The sequence below is a fragment of the Rhinolophus sinicus genome, linkage group LG06 (assembly GCF_036562045.2).
Source record: "Rhinolophus sinicus isolate RSC01 linkage group LG06, ASM3656204v1, whole genome shotgun sequence".
Classification (NCBI taxonomy): domain Eukaryota; kingdom Metazoa; phylum Chordata; class Mammalia; order Chiroptera; family Rhinolophidae; genus Rhinolophus; species Rhinolophus sinicus.
Genome location: NC_133756.1, coordinates 90,876,933 through 90,891,552, shown reverse-complemented (window position 1 = coordinate 90,891,552; position 14,620 = coordinate 90,876,933). Strand labels below are relative to the sequence as shown.

General features: G+C 35.4%; 1 protein-coding gene across 4 annotated transcripts in view; it reads left to right on the top strand.

Annotated features, from left to right (window-relative positions):
- The window catches only part of NPAT (nuclear protein, coactivator of histone transcription), a 44,694-nt gene extending 30,895 nt beyond the window's left edge, over positions 1-13,799 (top strand). For 2 of the 4 annotated variants that reach the window (XM_019714896.2, XM_019714894.2), the window contains 8 exons: positions 2,112-2,208; positions 2,852-2,980; positions 5,041-6,705; positions 8,083-8,198; positions 8,274-8,382; positions 11,036-11,096; positions 11,211-12,369; positions 13,575-13,799. In XM_019714896.2, coding sequence (XP_019570455.2) covers positions 2,112-2,208; positions 2,852-2,980; positions 5,041-6,705; positions 8,083-8,198; positions 8,274-8,382; positions 11,036-11,096; positions 11,211-12,369; positions 13,575-13,652 — 3,414 coding nt within the window. In that variant the 3' untranslated portion in view covers positions 13,653-13,799. The remainder of the gene's footprint in view (positions 1-2,111; positions 2,209-2,851; positions 2,981-5,040; positions 6,706-8,082; positions 8,199-8,273; positions 8,383-11,035; positions 11,097-11,210; positions 12,370-13,574) is intronic. The other 2 variants (XM_019714895.2, XM_074335522.1) reach the window with 1 other exon arrangement.
- The last annotated feature ends 821 nt before the right edge of the window (positions 13,800-14,620 follow it).

Genomic DNA, 14,620 nt, shown 5'->3' with positions numbered 1-14,620 from the left:
TTCCCATGGGATTCAAATGTATTCTTCACCAAAATTGAAGAATTTGCAGAATAATTTATAGGTAACTGAAATTGAGATTTTTAAATCTCCAACTATAAATGGAGAGTAAATAAATGCTCCTAGCCAGAATACTAAAATTTCTTTGAAACACAATATTTTAGCTGAAAATATTCTATCAGTTTTGCTTTTTATTCTATAATATATTCCTGTTTGTGTTATTTTTAACAAAATCTCTTAACTGTTCATGTAAAATTGATGCAATTGAAAAATAGGTCATTTTTATCCAGCTACTTTGCACACTTTCTAACATACTGTTCCAGCTCCAGTGTGAAAATTATCAATCTACTGGGTTGAATTTCACAGGAAACGTGGTGGTGTTTTACCCCAATAGCTTATAAGCGTGAGAAATCTCAGCACTCCTGCTGACTGTTCATGGGTAGGGTATATACCCTTTACCCCATGGCTGCACACCAGTTTTGAATGAGTTATTCTAAAGTGTGTTCAGCATCATTCCATTTAAATCATAACGGTCTCCAAAGAAAGTTCAGGTGTCCAGTAAATATGGAAATATATTCAATTCAAAAATAAATGTAAATTAAGACAACAGATTACTTTTACTTAATTAGACCAGTAATGCTTAAAAATTGCTAATACCCATTATTTGTAAGAACATGCACATTTTTACACAGAACAGGCATCCTTCCAAAGTGTCTTTGGAAGGCTGCTTAGTAGTTCTCAAAATTTTAAATCTGTATATCTTTTCCACTGAGAAGAATTTGTCCCAGGAAATGAACAGGTACCTGGATAAAAATTTTCATTGAAGCATTATGTACCGTAACTGAAAATTAGAAAAAATGTAAATGTCCAAAAGTGGGAATTGGTTAAATTGTGGCATAGTTATGCAAACAGAAATGTTTGTATGTCTGCTACAAAGGGGTTCCTTCCCTTTAAAACATAATGAATTAAACATTTTATTTTGTACCCTAATACTAAAAAGACAATATAGGGAATTTTTAAAAAGTGTAAACCCGCGAGGACAAAGAACAGGATAGGATAGAGAAAAGTTTTTTGGAAGTTAAAACGGGCAAGTAGTATCTGAGTTGGCAGCAAAGGCAAAGCTGAGATAAAAGCCACGTTATAACCAGAAGCCCCAAAAGGCCCATCACCAGTACTTCTGAAAGTAAAGATAGCGCTTTGACAAATAGGATAAGGTGCAAAATTTAGGAAGTGGTTAAACTCCGTATTTTCTCCCCATTCCACACTGTCCCCCAGAAACACTGTTGTCAATCATAAACTCTCTCAGGAAGAAATCTTAACTCAAAAGAAAAACACTAAACATACAGATGGTTTTGTAAGCTTATTCTACAGCGTAGATTGTAGTTGCTCCCACCATTAGCACAGTCTTCAGGTAGCTTTTGGCATACTGCTTTTAAACATGAGCAGACAGTCAAGGATTGTCCAGTATTTGAAGAAATTTGGTCTTTAATATAAAAAGACTAAAGTAGATAGGTAAAAGGGGTAAGATAGATTTATATCGGAGGACCTAGGAAGCCATGTACAATAAGCTAATGTGAAAAGAGAAAAACAGATTAAAGAACATAACACCAAACTCATAGAAAAAGAGATCAGATTTATGGTTACCAGAGACGAGTGGGGAATTGGATGAAGGTAATCAAGAGATAGAAACTTCCAGCTATAGGATAAAGTAAGAACTGGAGGTGTGAGTACAACATGATAACTGTAGTTAACGCTGCTGTATGGTATATTTGAGAGTAGATCCTAAGCGGTCTCACAAGGATGAACAAAGCAAAACATTTTTTTCTCTTTTATTTTTTTTAATCTATATGAGATGATGGATGTTAACTTACCGTGGTAATCATTTTACAGTATGTATGTAGGTGGAGTTATTATGCTGTACACTTGAAATTTATACAGTGCTGTATGTTAAGTAAAAAACCATACTTAACATACAGCACTGTATAAATATTTTGTATTTATATACATATATAGTGCCTACATTCATTTTATTTTAATGTTTGGGAATGTAGTTCTTTGCTGGTATCAAACCATATTAATTCAATTAGGATAACTTTTCTTCCTCCCGCCCCCAGAGTGAAATCCACATGTCTGAAGAAGCTATACAGGATATATTGGAACAGACAGAATCTGATCCAGCATTTCAGGCACTCTTTGATCTCTTTGACTATGGTAAGACCATTTCTTTCAAGGCAGTTAGAAGAAAAAGTTTCTCCAGTTGTTTTGGAAGCTTAACCAGAGTGAAGCAGCATTCCCCAGAGCATCTGAAAAAAGTTGCTAATTTTCATTAAACGTGGATATGAAAGGGGTTTTTGTTTTGTTTTTTCTTAAAGAAACTTTAGCTAGCTGTAAAAATGGAGGATCGTTTTGTGATTTGTTTTTGTGGGCATTTTTGCCAGTCAACGCAAATTTTTGAAGTCTACTACTATACATACATTATATTAAACACAGTTGGATAAACAAAAGGAATACAAAAAATTGGCCATTTCCCTCAATATGTCCTAGTGCAATAATTCCCAAAGTGCAGTCTCCCAATCATCAGTATCAGCGTTATCTGAGAACATGTTAAAAATGCAAATTTTGGACCCCTCCCCCCACAGGGGGTTTCTGGTAGGCTAAAGTTTAAGAACCACCAGTGTAATGGAAAAATCTTTTTACTTGTCAGTGATGTACAAGGCAACATATTAAAAACATCCAAAAGACCATAATTAAAACCAAAGTTTAACATTTGCTTGACCACTGTCAAGCTGCATTAATTGATGCTTATTTTTATTTTGGTCATTTAACCAATTGTTTCCCTGTTCCCTTTTAACAGGTAAAACAAAGAATAATAAAAATATATCACAAGGCATTTCCAGTCAGCATATGGAAACCAATCCCAATGTAGTCTTAGCAGATGAAACTAATCTAGCAGTTAAAGGTTCTTTTAAAACAGAAGAATCTGGTAAGAATTTGACTTTGTTAATATCATCAATCCAAATCCTAATGTCAGTCTCTTCATTAGAAAAAAATAAAAAGTATTCCCAAGCCTTTAGTACTTTGATTAAAAGGTGAGTTTTTAGTACTTACTCTTTCATGATACAATAGATTCTCAACCTGCAAAATTTGTTATTAATAGTGTTGACCAATTCAACAAAAGTATAACATTTAACATAATTTTTGGGCCACAAATTCAAATCCCTAATATATAAGGTTGATATTTGATATTAATCATTCAGTCTAGTAAGTTTCGCTAACTGCTCAGTATATCTTACTTCTTTAGAGGAAATTATATGTGATAGTCTTGAATTACGGATTTTATGGATATTCCTATGTGTCTACTAAGTCAGTTCTTTATATTTCTGCCTCCTATGGAGTACCAATATGGCACAGAATTGCCTGACAACCATTTATTGAATGAGGGAAAGCAGTGAATACGTCAGTCTTAGATCTTTTAAATATTTGCCAATTTTCTTTAAATTTTACTTTTGTGAAATATAACACATACAGGAGTACACAATAAAAAATGTATATAGCTCATTGAATTAAAATCCAGTGAATACCATATAACCATCTCTCAAGTCAAAAAATAGAACACTGCCAGCACTACCAAAACCTCTCTTCATAGCCCTTCCCATTCAATATTTCCTCCATCCCTGCTCCTCATAGATAACCATTTTCCTGGCTTCTGTCACATTACCCTAGAATCTCACACTTCTTGCTAAACTTTATGAATCTTTAGTACCACCTCTGTCTATTTCTGTCTATAGCAAGCTATGCCAAAATAATCTTTTCTGCTGATATGTTTTCAAATGTCATTACACCCTCCAGCCCCGCACAACCCTGATGGCTTCCAAGTTTCATACCATGTCTTTCAAAAACTAGTTTTGCAGTATCTCAGACTACATTCCTACTTTGAGTCCTCTACATACACCTAAACCCAATCTTCCATTTCTTAGGTTGAATTATAGTGGGTGTGTCTTTCTTACTATGTGTTATGACTGCTTCAATTAGGCTCTATCTTGCGCAAAACGAAACTTGAAATCCTGTTTTCTCAGAAGGTCTTCCACTTCATTTAAACTGTCTACCACTGAATTTAGTTGGCCTGAATGTAATTTCCACTAATCTCCCCACAATAAGGATTCAAATGTGCTGTACACCCAATATTATGTTACCAGTGTCACATTAACAGAATTATATGATAGTTGATAAATATTTTCTGGATTCTTCCCTATATTTTTCCGTATTGTTAATTGTTACTGTTTTTCTGTCCTAAACTGTGAGTGCTGTTTGACACAGTTTATCAGTGTTATTTTCTGAAATGCCCTTTCTTATTCCAACCATCCCACTTTTATTTTTCAAAGATCTTTTCATATTAAACCTCCTTTATAACACTTTTTCACTTCCCCAGGCAAAAAGAGGCACATTTTCTTCTCTGCTTTTATAGTTTTTACCTTGGTTTATTATGACTTTCTGTTCTGTATCTGCTTCCCTTACTAGCCAGATTTCTCCAAGGTCATTCATCTCTGTGTTCCAGTACCAGTCATACGCTTGATCTTCAGTAAACGTGTGTTGAATATTAAACAGTACACATCAAAGGTTGATCATGCAAAATGTACTTGACCCCATTTTACCTTTAAGAATGTATCAGATAAAGTAAGGTCAACAGAGATGGTAAAAGTTGAACAGCCAGGTGTTTTTTAAAAACGACATGTTAGAGCCAGATTTTTTACATATTGGTAAATATTAGATGCTCTTAAACCTATATACTTTTTTCTCCATTGTGTCATCTGTTTTCCAAGAAGCTTGAAAAACATTGGCACTGTTTAAAAAGGTATCAGTAATAATAAAAGTACCTCTAAGTGTTTGATACTCAGAAAGGGGGTCATACCATTTATCAGACTTCAACTTACTGGTATGTCGATGATTAGTTACTTCATTAGCTAAATAGGTTTTACAGTAAAGATGATACTTCAGAAGCAGTACATACTCACCAGATCTTTCTGTCATCCTAATGTTTTGCAGATGATCAATCTGGTCAACCCCCAAGTACATCTTATCAAAATGAAGACACATCAAATGCTTTGAAGAATGGCAACAACCATGATGAGCTCAGACAAGAAGCCCAGGAACATTTTTCCCAGATAAGCTCTAGCATCCAGAAAAAGCCCTTCAAAACAGTTGTACCTACTGAACAGAAGTGTAACCTTGATGTTACCTTTGAGTCTGTGCCTAATTTGAATGACTTTAACCAAAGAGTAAATTCTGATGCTGAATGTAATCAGCATTGTGCCGAGTTATACACCAGTCAGATGTCCGCTGAAACTGAAATGACTGTGGAAGTTGAAAAGAATTCTTTGTCTCCACATGTGCCCAATGAGCCTCCATTACAGCCTGATCAGTCTGAAACACAAGTAACTTCATTTGTTTCCCTTGGTGGTGAAACTAACAATGAAAACTTAATTCTCTCTGGGAAAAGTTCTCAACTCTTACCCCAAAATATACCATTAACTGCAAAGCCATCTAAAATGAGTCAATTTTGTGAAAGTTCTAATGATACAGGAAGACTTAAAACAAATTTCCATGGTTCCAAGTCACCAGATTCTAGAGAAATTCACCAGAGTAAAATGGAAATCAATAATGTATTACCACTTACATCACAACAACTTTCAGATTGCCAAGATAATTCTTCACTTCAAAGTAAAATATTACCTATATCTGTTGAAACTTCAGGTTTAAATATATCTGAACAAGAAGTAGAAATTCATCTTGGAAATTCAATATCTTCAATTAAAGAAAAATCTAAAGATTGTTTAATTGTTGAGTTGAATCCTTCAGACAATGAAACTCAGCCCTCCAAGTCTGAGAAAGTTGCTTTGGATTCACAAGAGCCTTCATCTGTAAAAGAAGATAGAGATGGTATTTTTCTCTCTTTAGGTGAAAATAACTGTGGGGAAGTTGCATTGATGCCACCAGAAGGTAATCTTATAGATGACAGACATTCTCTTCCTTCAGAATCTGTGTGTTCTTCAGTGGTAGATTCTCACTCTGAGTCCCAAAATACTAGTGATAAACCTGCCAGCAACAACTCAGCAGAGATAGATGGGTCAAATATTGTGTCTCTCAAAATTATAATCAGTGATGATGCATTTGTTTCTGCAGATACTGAACTTAACAGTGCTGTTTCTAGTATCAGTGGAGAAAACTTGCCAACTATAATTTTGTCTTCTGCTAAATCACCTGCCAAAAATGCAGAATTAGTTAAATGCCTGTCTTCAGAAGAAACTGCAGGTGCTGTTGCATCTGCTGAAGGAAGGAGGGATTCAGCCTTAGTGGAACAGAGCCTTTTAGTGCTCAAACCTGAAGACTCTGCAGTAAACAACACTCAAAATGAAGAAAGCATTGCTTTTTCAGCCAGTGTTACACCATGTGTTTCCAAGGATGGAGGGTACATACAGTTGATGCCAGCTACAAGCACATCTTTTGGCAATTCAAATAACATTCTGATAGCTACCTGTGTGACTGATCCAACAGCCTTAGGAACAACTGTCAGTCAGTCTAATGTTGTGGTGTTGCCTGGGAATTCTGCACCTCTGACTGCCCAGCCTCCACCACCTCAATTACAGACACCACCAAGGTCAAACAGTGTATTTGCTGTCAACCAGGCTGTGTCACCCAACTTTTCACAAGGTAACTTGAAGAACATACTGAAGTTTATTTCCCTGGACTGGGCTCTAATTTCTCTTGTGTATGCAGTTATTGACTAGGAGGTAGTAAGTCATAAATAGATGTTAATATGAGAAAAGATTCTGAAATTTGTGATTATCTCTCTTTAGCTAATTAATTCATTCAAACCTGTTTTTAAATTTGGTCAGCTATGGAAGTCAGTGGTTTACTTTTTTGCGTTTTTTCCCCACAATTCCCAATCCATGTGCTAAGGTACACGAGAGAGAAAAGAAAGGCTAATTTATCAAAGAGCTATTATAGTCTTTATTTTCAAGGAATTCATTATCTCTTTGGATGCACTTTGAAAACACAACTTGAATTTCTCCCTTCATAAACCCATTGTAATTTCTCATTGTCTTCCACCTTCCAGGAACTGATCTCTGTCTTTAGAATTCTTTGTTTATAGGAGCACTTGTGGCATGTATTACGTAGTGATTGACATGTCTGTCATTTTGGTTATTTTTGATTTTCTGTTCCTTGAAGATAAGAGCTTATGGCACATTCATCTACATTCCCTTATATATTGGTTCCCAACCTTCTTCCCCCTCTTTTTTACATTATAGGCATACAGTTAAATCTGATTAACTATCAGCAATTAAGTAGTAAGCCTGATGAATCGATTTCTAGTGTTATTTCAAATAAGATAAAGCAGGGGTCAGAATTGGCAGAGAATGTGGAACTTGAGGTGAAGCTTAGAGAAATAAGGTAGTATTTGGAGTAAAAGGAAGGAAGTCTTAAGCAGCACACGTGTAGGTAGGTATTTGAGAGACTGAAGTAAATATTCATGAAAGTGAAATCAACCTACCAGGAGCAGTTAGTGAATGTCTGAGGGAAAGATTCATTTACGGAGCAGAGCTAAATGATGATAGCTACAGACTATTGTTGACTCCTAAAGACCATATAAGCATTGTGATTTCTGCCCCCAACCATAGTTTTGACTGGTTGCTCACTTATTTGGACCCTTTTTGACCAATACCATTGAGATAATAGGTGGGGGTTGTGAATAAGCCTTGGGCTGTTAACGTTTAGCTGGGACCCTAATCTTAAGCAGTTTCACTATTCTTTCTAGAGGATTCAAAATAGAACTGAAATACGATCTGTTGGCTATAGAGTCTTATGCTTATGATATTTATCATGACTAAATGCCCTAAGACTAATATTCAAATTGGCTTTTTTCAACTTGTTAGCCTTGCTGTTTGTCCTAAATTAATTTTTTTAAAAGAGTAGATTGTAAAGGAAACAGGATTATAATTTTAGAGGATTCATTTCAAGTTGTTAATTCTTTTGATGTCTTGTGTTTATGAGAGAAAATCTTATTTTGAGATTTTTTTTTCCCCCCAGGATCTGCCATCATAATTGCTTCTCCAGTCCAACCTGTACTCCAAGGAATGGTAGGAATGATTCCTGTATCTGTGGTTGGACAGAATGGAAATACATTTTCTGCTCCTCCTCAGCAGGTAAGATTTATGAACTAAAAATGGTGCAGTGATACTTTTCAAACATAGTATAATTAATGGCATCTTCTCTTATAGGTCCTTCATATGCCTTTGGCAGCACCTATATGCAATAGAAGTATCCCTCAATTCCCCATCCCTTCAAAATCTCAGAAGACCCAGGGACTAAGAAATAAGCCTTGTACAGGTACATTTTTAAGTCCATTAATATCAACATGATGTCTATGTATTCATTTGTTTACAACAACACCATCGTATTTTCTTTTTGAATACTTATGCCATCCCTAACAAGTGATCATCCATTTTTTGCTTAAAGTTTTTTTCAGTAATTTAAAAGATAAATAGAACAAAAGAGAGTTTAGAAAGAGCCCACGTATTTATAGGAACTTGCATGTGGTGGTGGTAACATCAGAAGTCAGGGGACAGGATGGATAAAATATATTGGCTGGTATATGTATTACAGAAAAAAATTAGATCCCTCCCTTATACTATATACAAAGGTGAACTCCAAGATGATTAAAGACCTACAAGTGAAAAGCAAAACAATTAAAGAATAAAAGAAAACGGAAGACTATCTCAGTGATACTGGGATAAAAGAATTGCTTTTTGAAAAATAAAAACATAGTTTATAAATGGAAAAATGTAATAGTGCTGACTACAAAATTAAAGATTTTGTCAGCAAAAGACACTACAAAATAACCCCAGATTTTAATTCAGGGCCTTAATGAATGTTTGACCTAGTTCTCAGACTTCTCTACCTCAAACTTTCCCATCTTCCTGGGTGACAAAATGACCATGTTGCTAACCTACCAAACACCCTAACCCTCAGAATTCTTTGAGCCTTTCCACTTCTAAGTCTTTAGTCTTCACTCTAGTCAACCTCTCCCATAGCTTCCTAAATTAATTTTTTTAACGGGAGACTATATTGTAAAGTAACCAGGATTATAATTTATTAGTTCTTATTAGACCTATAAGAGTTTTAAAGGCCAATGACCTCTCTCATTTCCATATACCCATTGAATCTCTCTTCAGCCAATGAGAGCTCCTGTTACTTGAATCCTTGCCTTTCGCCTGAACTTTCCGTTTCTTTCTGGTTTCAGGACCTTCACTATCCAGGCTAAACCCTGCAGTCCACCATGTCAGCCACTTTTCCCAGTACTCTTCAACACCTTCATATCCACATTCTTCTACCTTACCCGCTTGCTACCCTCCAGCCCTGGATCTAATTAACCATCTGTATCTGCCTTTACACCTGGGCTTCTTAGCATTGCTTTAGAAGTGGGGCCATGCCCTTCATACCACTTAAAAATTTCCCACCGTCACCGCCCCTTAGCAATCACTTTAAATGTCAACTTACCTTCTTTCCTATTGCCCTTCAAGCAAGCCAGACTTTCACAGCTCTTCTACTCTTATCAGTAGTAAACTCCATTCTCGCATATCACTCCATTTAATATGTACCTGTCCTACTTCCAAAAGTCATTCTTTCCTTTTCCTTTCTTTCTTAGGAATAATTATCTCATTCTTTATAAGACTAATGCAATCTATGTCTGCTCTAGATTCTATCTATTTTTCTTCAACTTTTCTTTTTTTGGCTCCTTGCCTCTCTGGCTGTAAAGTTCCTTAGGTTTGTCCCACCTGCCAACCCTTTATCCCCAACCTCTCTTATCTCTTAGTTCTTTATCCACATTAGTGTCTTTTCTCATGTATCCACTAAAACTTTTAAACTGAAGTCACCGGTGGTCCAGTATAGCCACATGCATTGCACATTTTCCATTCTTACTTTACTTCCGTCTAACAGTTGATATTATTGATGGTTTCTGGCACCACCACTAAGCTGTGCTCCTCCCTTTCTAATTTTATGTAACTTAAAATTCTACACATGTAAGTCCCACCTCTTCTTCCATAAAGACCTTCTCTGCCTACTTTTTCCTCCTTGGTTAATGTCACCATTGAGTCCTCCTTTACCTTCATATCTGTATGAATGCCCTTTACTGTCTCTAAGACCCTTATCATCTCTTATCTGAAATATTTATAGCCATGTAACTAGAATACCTGTTTTCAGTTTTCTTCTCTAGTTCATTTTCTACACTACTGCCAGAGTGACTCTAAAATCTATTCATGCATCTTCCCTATTTAAAACTATATGATCTCGTCTTTGATATTCTTTCTAGCTTCATATCTTACTGCTGTCTCACAATTTTTGCCTCCTTTGTCAAAAATTATTTGCCCATATATATGTGGGTTTATTTCTGGGTTCTCAATTCTGTTCCATTGGTCTGTGTGTCTGTGTTTCTACCAATACCATGCTGTTTTAATTATTGTCACTTTGTAGTACAATTTGAAGTCAGGGAGTATGATACCTCTGGCCTCGTCCTTTTTTCTCACGATTGCTTTGGCTATTTGGGGTCTTTTGTGATTCCAATGTGCTGTAAGTGACATAGCCTTGCAAACATGACAGTTATGTAGGCAAAAATTTTTAAATAAGCATAACATATTGCTTTCTTTAAGTCACTTTCCGGATCTAAGTAATATCCTTAAGTGCTATATTGAGCATTGTAATTCGTAAATCCAGACTGGATTCACAATATTTGCCTGAAGTTGAAGCAAGGCATTTGTTCCATATCTATATTTGCTCTGTAAAATGGATGAGTGACCGTCTTGTATTATAAAGCTGTTTTTAAACCCAGTATGTGAAAGTATTTCATTTGTACATTAGCTATCATTTAAAATTTTTTCTTATAATTTATGATATTGTGATCTGTTTCATTTTCTTTCAGAGGAATATACTCTTTTTTCTCAGAAATGGTTTTCTTTTCTAATTAATTCATTTATAATTTCAGGAAAGCAGGTAAATAATTTGGTGGATTCATCAAGTCACTTAGTTGGATGTCATGCACAAAGGTGAGCATACAAGTAGTTTTTATCAGATTATTTGAATGCTCAGATTCAAAATATAAAGGATTTCTTTATGTTGCTAAAAGTAATTTTATTTTGCTGTTTTTTTTTTGTTTTAAGAATTGAAGTTTCTGACAAGAATATGGCAACAGATCTTGGAAAAAAACTGGAAGAAATCACAGTTCCCTTCTCAGTAGAGAATGTAGTTCCAACTAGCAAACCATTTGAAAGCCACAGGCGTGTGCTCTGTTTTGATAGCACTGCTTCTCCTGTGGCAAATACACAGGGGACAAACCATCTGATGGAGTCCCAAAACAAAGAAAGGAATGACGTTTCCTTTCCAAATCTTGACTCACCCATGATGTCCTCCACCTTAAAACCTCCTTCTAGTAATTCTCTCAAAAGAGAGAGAGAGAAACCTCCTGTGCCTAAGATTTTATCTAAATCAGAAACTGCCATTAGCCGACATACCACTATAAAAGAAACTCAGTCAGAAAAGAAAGTTTCAGCGACAGAAATTGGACTTGAATCTTTTCATAAAGCAACAGCTAATAAGGAGAATGAATTACGCAGTGATGTGGAAAGGCAGAAAAATCCAGAAACTTCAAAACTGTCTAATGGGCAGCAAAATGGGGGTTTACGGAATGAGAAAACTATAGCTTCATTGCAAGAACTAACAAAAAAACAAGGCACATCCTCAAACAGTAAAAATGTCATTTCGGTAGGCGTCACTGTAAAGGATCTAAAGCAAGAACAAACCAAATCTGCCAGTTCTTCAATTAACCCACTAAGCAGGCATACCACAGAAATGTTACAGGATGTTCAGCGACATAGCCCAGTAAATCGGCTCACGGAGAGTACTCAGTTATCTGTTCCCCGGACACCTGGCTCAGGGGCAGGGGAAAAACATAAAGAAGAACCCACAGATGGTATCAGGGTTCCTTCTAGTAGGCGTTTCTTCGAAGACAGTAGCACAGCTAAAGTAATGATCCCTCCTGTCACGCCAGACTTGCCCGCCTGCAGCCCCGCCAGTGAAACGGGGAGTGAAAATAGTGTAAACATGGCTGCCCATACATTAATGATTCTTTCCAGAGCAGCCATCTCTAGGACTACTTCAACAACTCCTCTAAAAGACAATACACAACAGTTTAGAGCATCTTCAAGGAACACCACAAAAAAGCGGAAAATTGAGGAATTAGATGAGCGTGAGCGAAACTCCCGTACTTCTAATAAAACTCTTGCAAATTCATCAATACCAATGAAAAAGAAGAAAATGAAGGCAAGTTTGAAAGTCTTAATTTCAAAATCATACCTTTGCCCTTCCTTCAGTACTCAGATTAGAGAGCTCAGCATGTTTAGCCATAGCTACCTAACTGAACATTCTGGTCAAGATAGCTTTGTGTTTTGATTGACAAAAACATTTTGTAGCAGTGTCTCTCAGCCAGTGTGGTACTCAGAAGTTGTCCAGAAAAATAGCATTTTCAAAACAATTGCTGACGCATTTATTTATAAACATCTTGCTTGGGGAAAGGAAGTTTTAATTTCTGTCATGGTAGGATCCAAGTTTTTTTTGTGGGGGAAATGACAAGGCATGAAAGATTGGAAAGCCACTATTGTGTGTGGAATTACCAACTAAGAAACTACTTTGCAACTCCTACATCTTGTTTTTTTTTCACATGTCCTGCCATGTTTTTCATAGGCTCTTATAGATGTTAATATGTTGGAGCAGCATAAAAACTAAATTTACCTATTTTTTCTTTAACCATGGTTATCTGTAGGAAGGCAGTGCAGGGATAGTATTGATAAATGAAACCCATTTTTCCTAAATCTGTTTAGCCTTTTAGTAAGTGAATAGAAAGAAAGGTGTTTAAAATATCATGGTATCAGGGAAAGAATCTTGGCTTTGCTTCCTTGCAAGCTTGGGTTTGAATCCGCATCTCCTGCTTATTGGTTCTTTGTAGTTAAGCCCATAGCCTTTCTTAGTCTCAGCTGCATCATTTAACAAACGTTTACCACACATCTGACCTGATGGCTGTGAGGAATAAGTGTAGTGTTTGTCAAGTGTCCAGTGTATGTTAAGTGTTTGGAACTTGAAAAGTACCTGTTACTCTTAAAATCTTAGTAAAACTTTCTAAGATTTATGGTTTGGCATTAATGACCGCCTTACAGATAGTATATTCTAGCTTGTCTCATTCAACATTCATATACTCTAGACTTGTATAATGTCTTTTGCCCTCAAGTAATGTTGGAAGAACCATTGAAGTATATTTTATTAGCCTTGGGCTTATAAAATTTGTTTACATCTCTATATAACCAAAATTCTAATGAACTGAAAAAAAATGGCCACAATTTTGGTAGCATATGGGAGAACTGATAAAGGTTCTAAGTGACTTAAGAAAGCTTTTTGGCCTTGTTTGAGTTCAATATGTTAACTTAGGTTTCTTTTTTCTTTTTTTCTCTTTTTCATTTTTCTTTTTTTGACAGAAAAAGAAGCTACCCAGTTCATTTCCAGCTGGAATGGATGTGGACAAATTTTTGTTATCCTTGCATTATGATGAGTAAACATTCTCAACATATAAAAACAGTAACTGTTTAAAACTCGTATCCCTTACAACTACGAGTGTAGTAAATGAGATATTGACAAAATCTGAAAGCGTGACCTGCACTTTCATCGTACTGAAATTTCACTTTATATCTAAATCATGCTGTTTCTGAAGCAGCTTCCTAGTTTGTAAATAGATTTACTTGATATATTTTTATTTTGGAAAAAAAAATTGCAGAAATGTAAGTAAAGTCAATCTGCAAAATTGTATAGCTTTAATTGCATATTGTAAATATTGTGTAAATATTGTTGAAATAGAGGTTAAATCAACCTAATGTTCTTACACTGTGTTTTTTGACTTATGATCCCTAATTCTGAAGCTTATTTATCTGGAATAGTTTCTCACTATTGGGGAGAAAATAATGTTTTTCCTTATAAATTGCCTTCAGTAACTGTCCAACAAGACATTTAAAAACTTAGCCACTAAGGAGAACAAAAGTGATAACTGCCTCAAATGGTAGTGAAGCAATCAGAAAAAAACAGTTTGGGTTTTTTCTACAGTGAATACTTTATCATCCTTTCTTATAATTGAAGTAAAGATTATATTCCTGAAATTTTATACTTCTTCTGGTTGACCTGGTCTCTTTGTTTTAAAAAGAGAGTTTTGTAAACCATTTGAGTGTTTTCATCTTTTGTTTATAACTTGCAAGATCTTTTACAGGACTTTTAAGTATTTAGACTATTGAGCCATAAAAACTTTGGTTATGTAGTAGTTGAGATTTCTTCAGATGTATATACTTTCCCCCTAAATATTGGGGATTTAAAGAATTGCACTAATTCATAGAACTCCTTACATAGTAGTGACCAATGCACATGTAATTTAAATCTTATATTCTGTTAAAGCTTATGTGGAGGATTAACTTCTGGTGTCCTTTTAGAAAGCCATGTCCATCATAAGATGTAAGAAGAGAAATTATAGTTTTATATT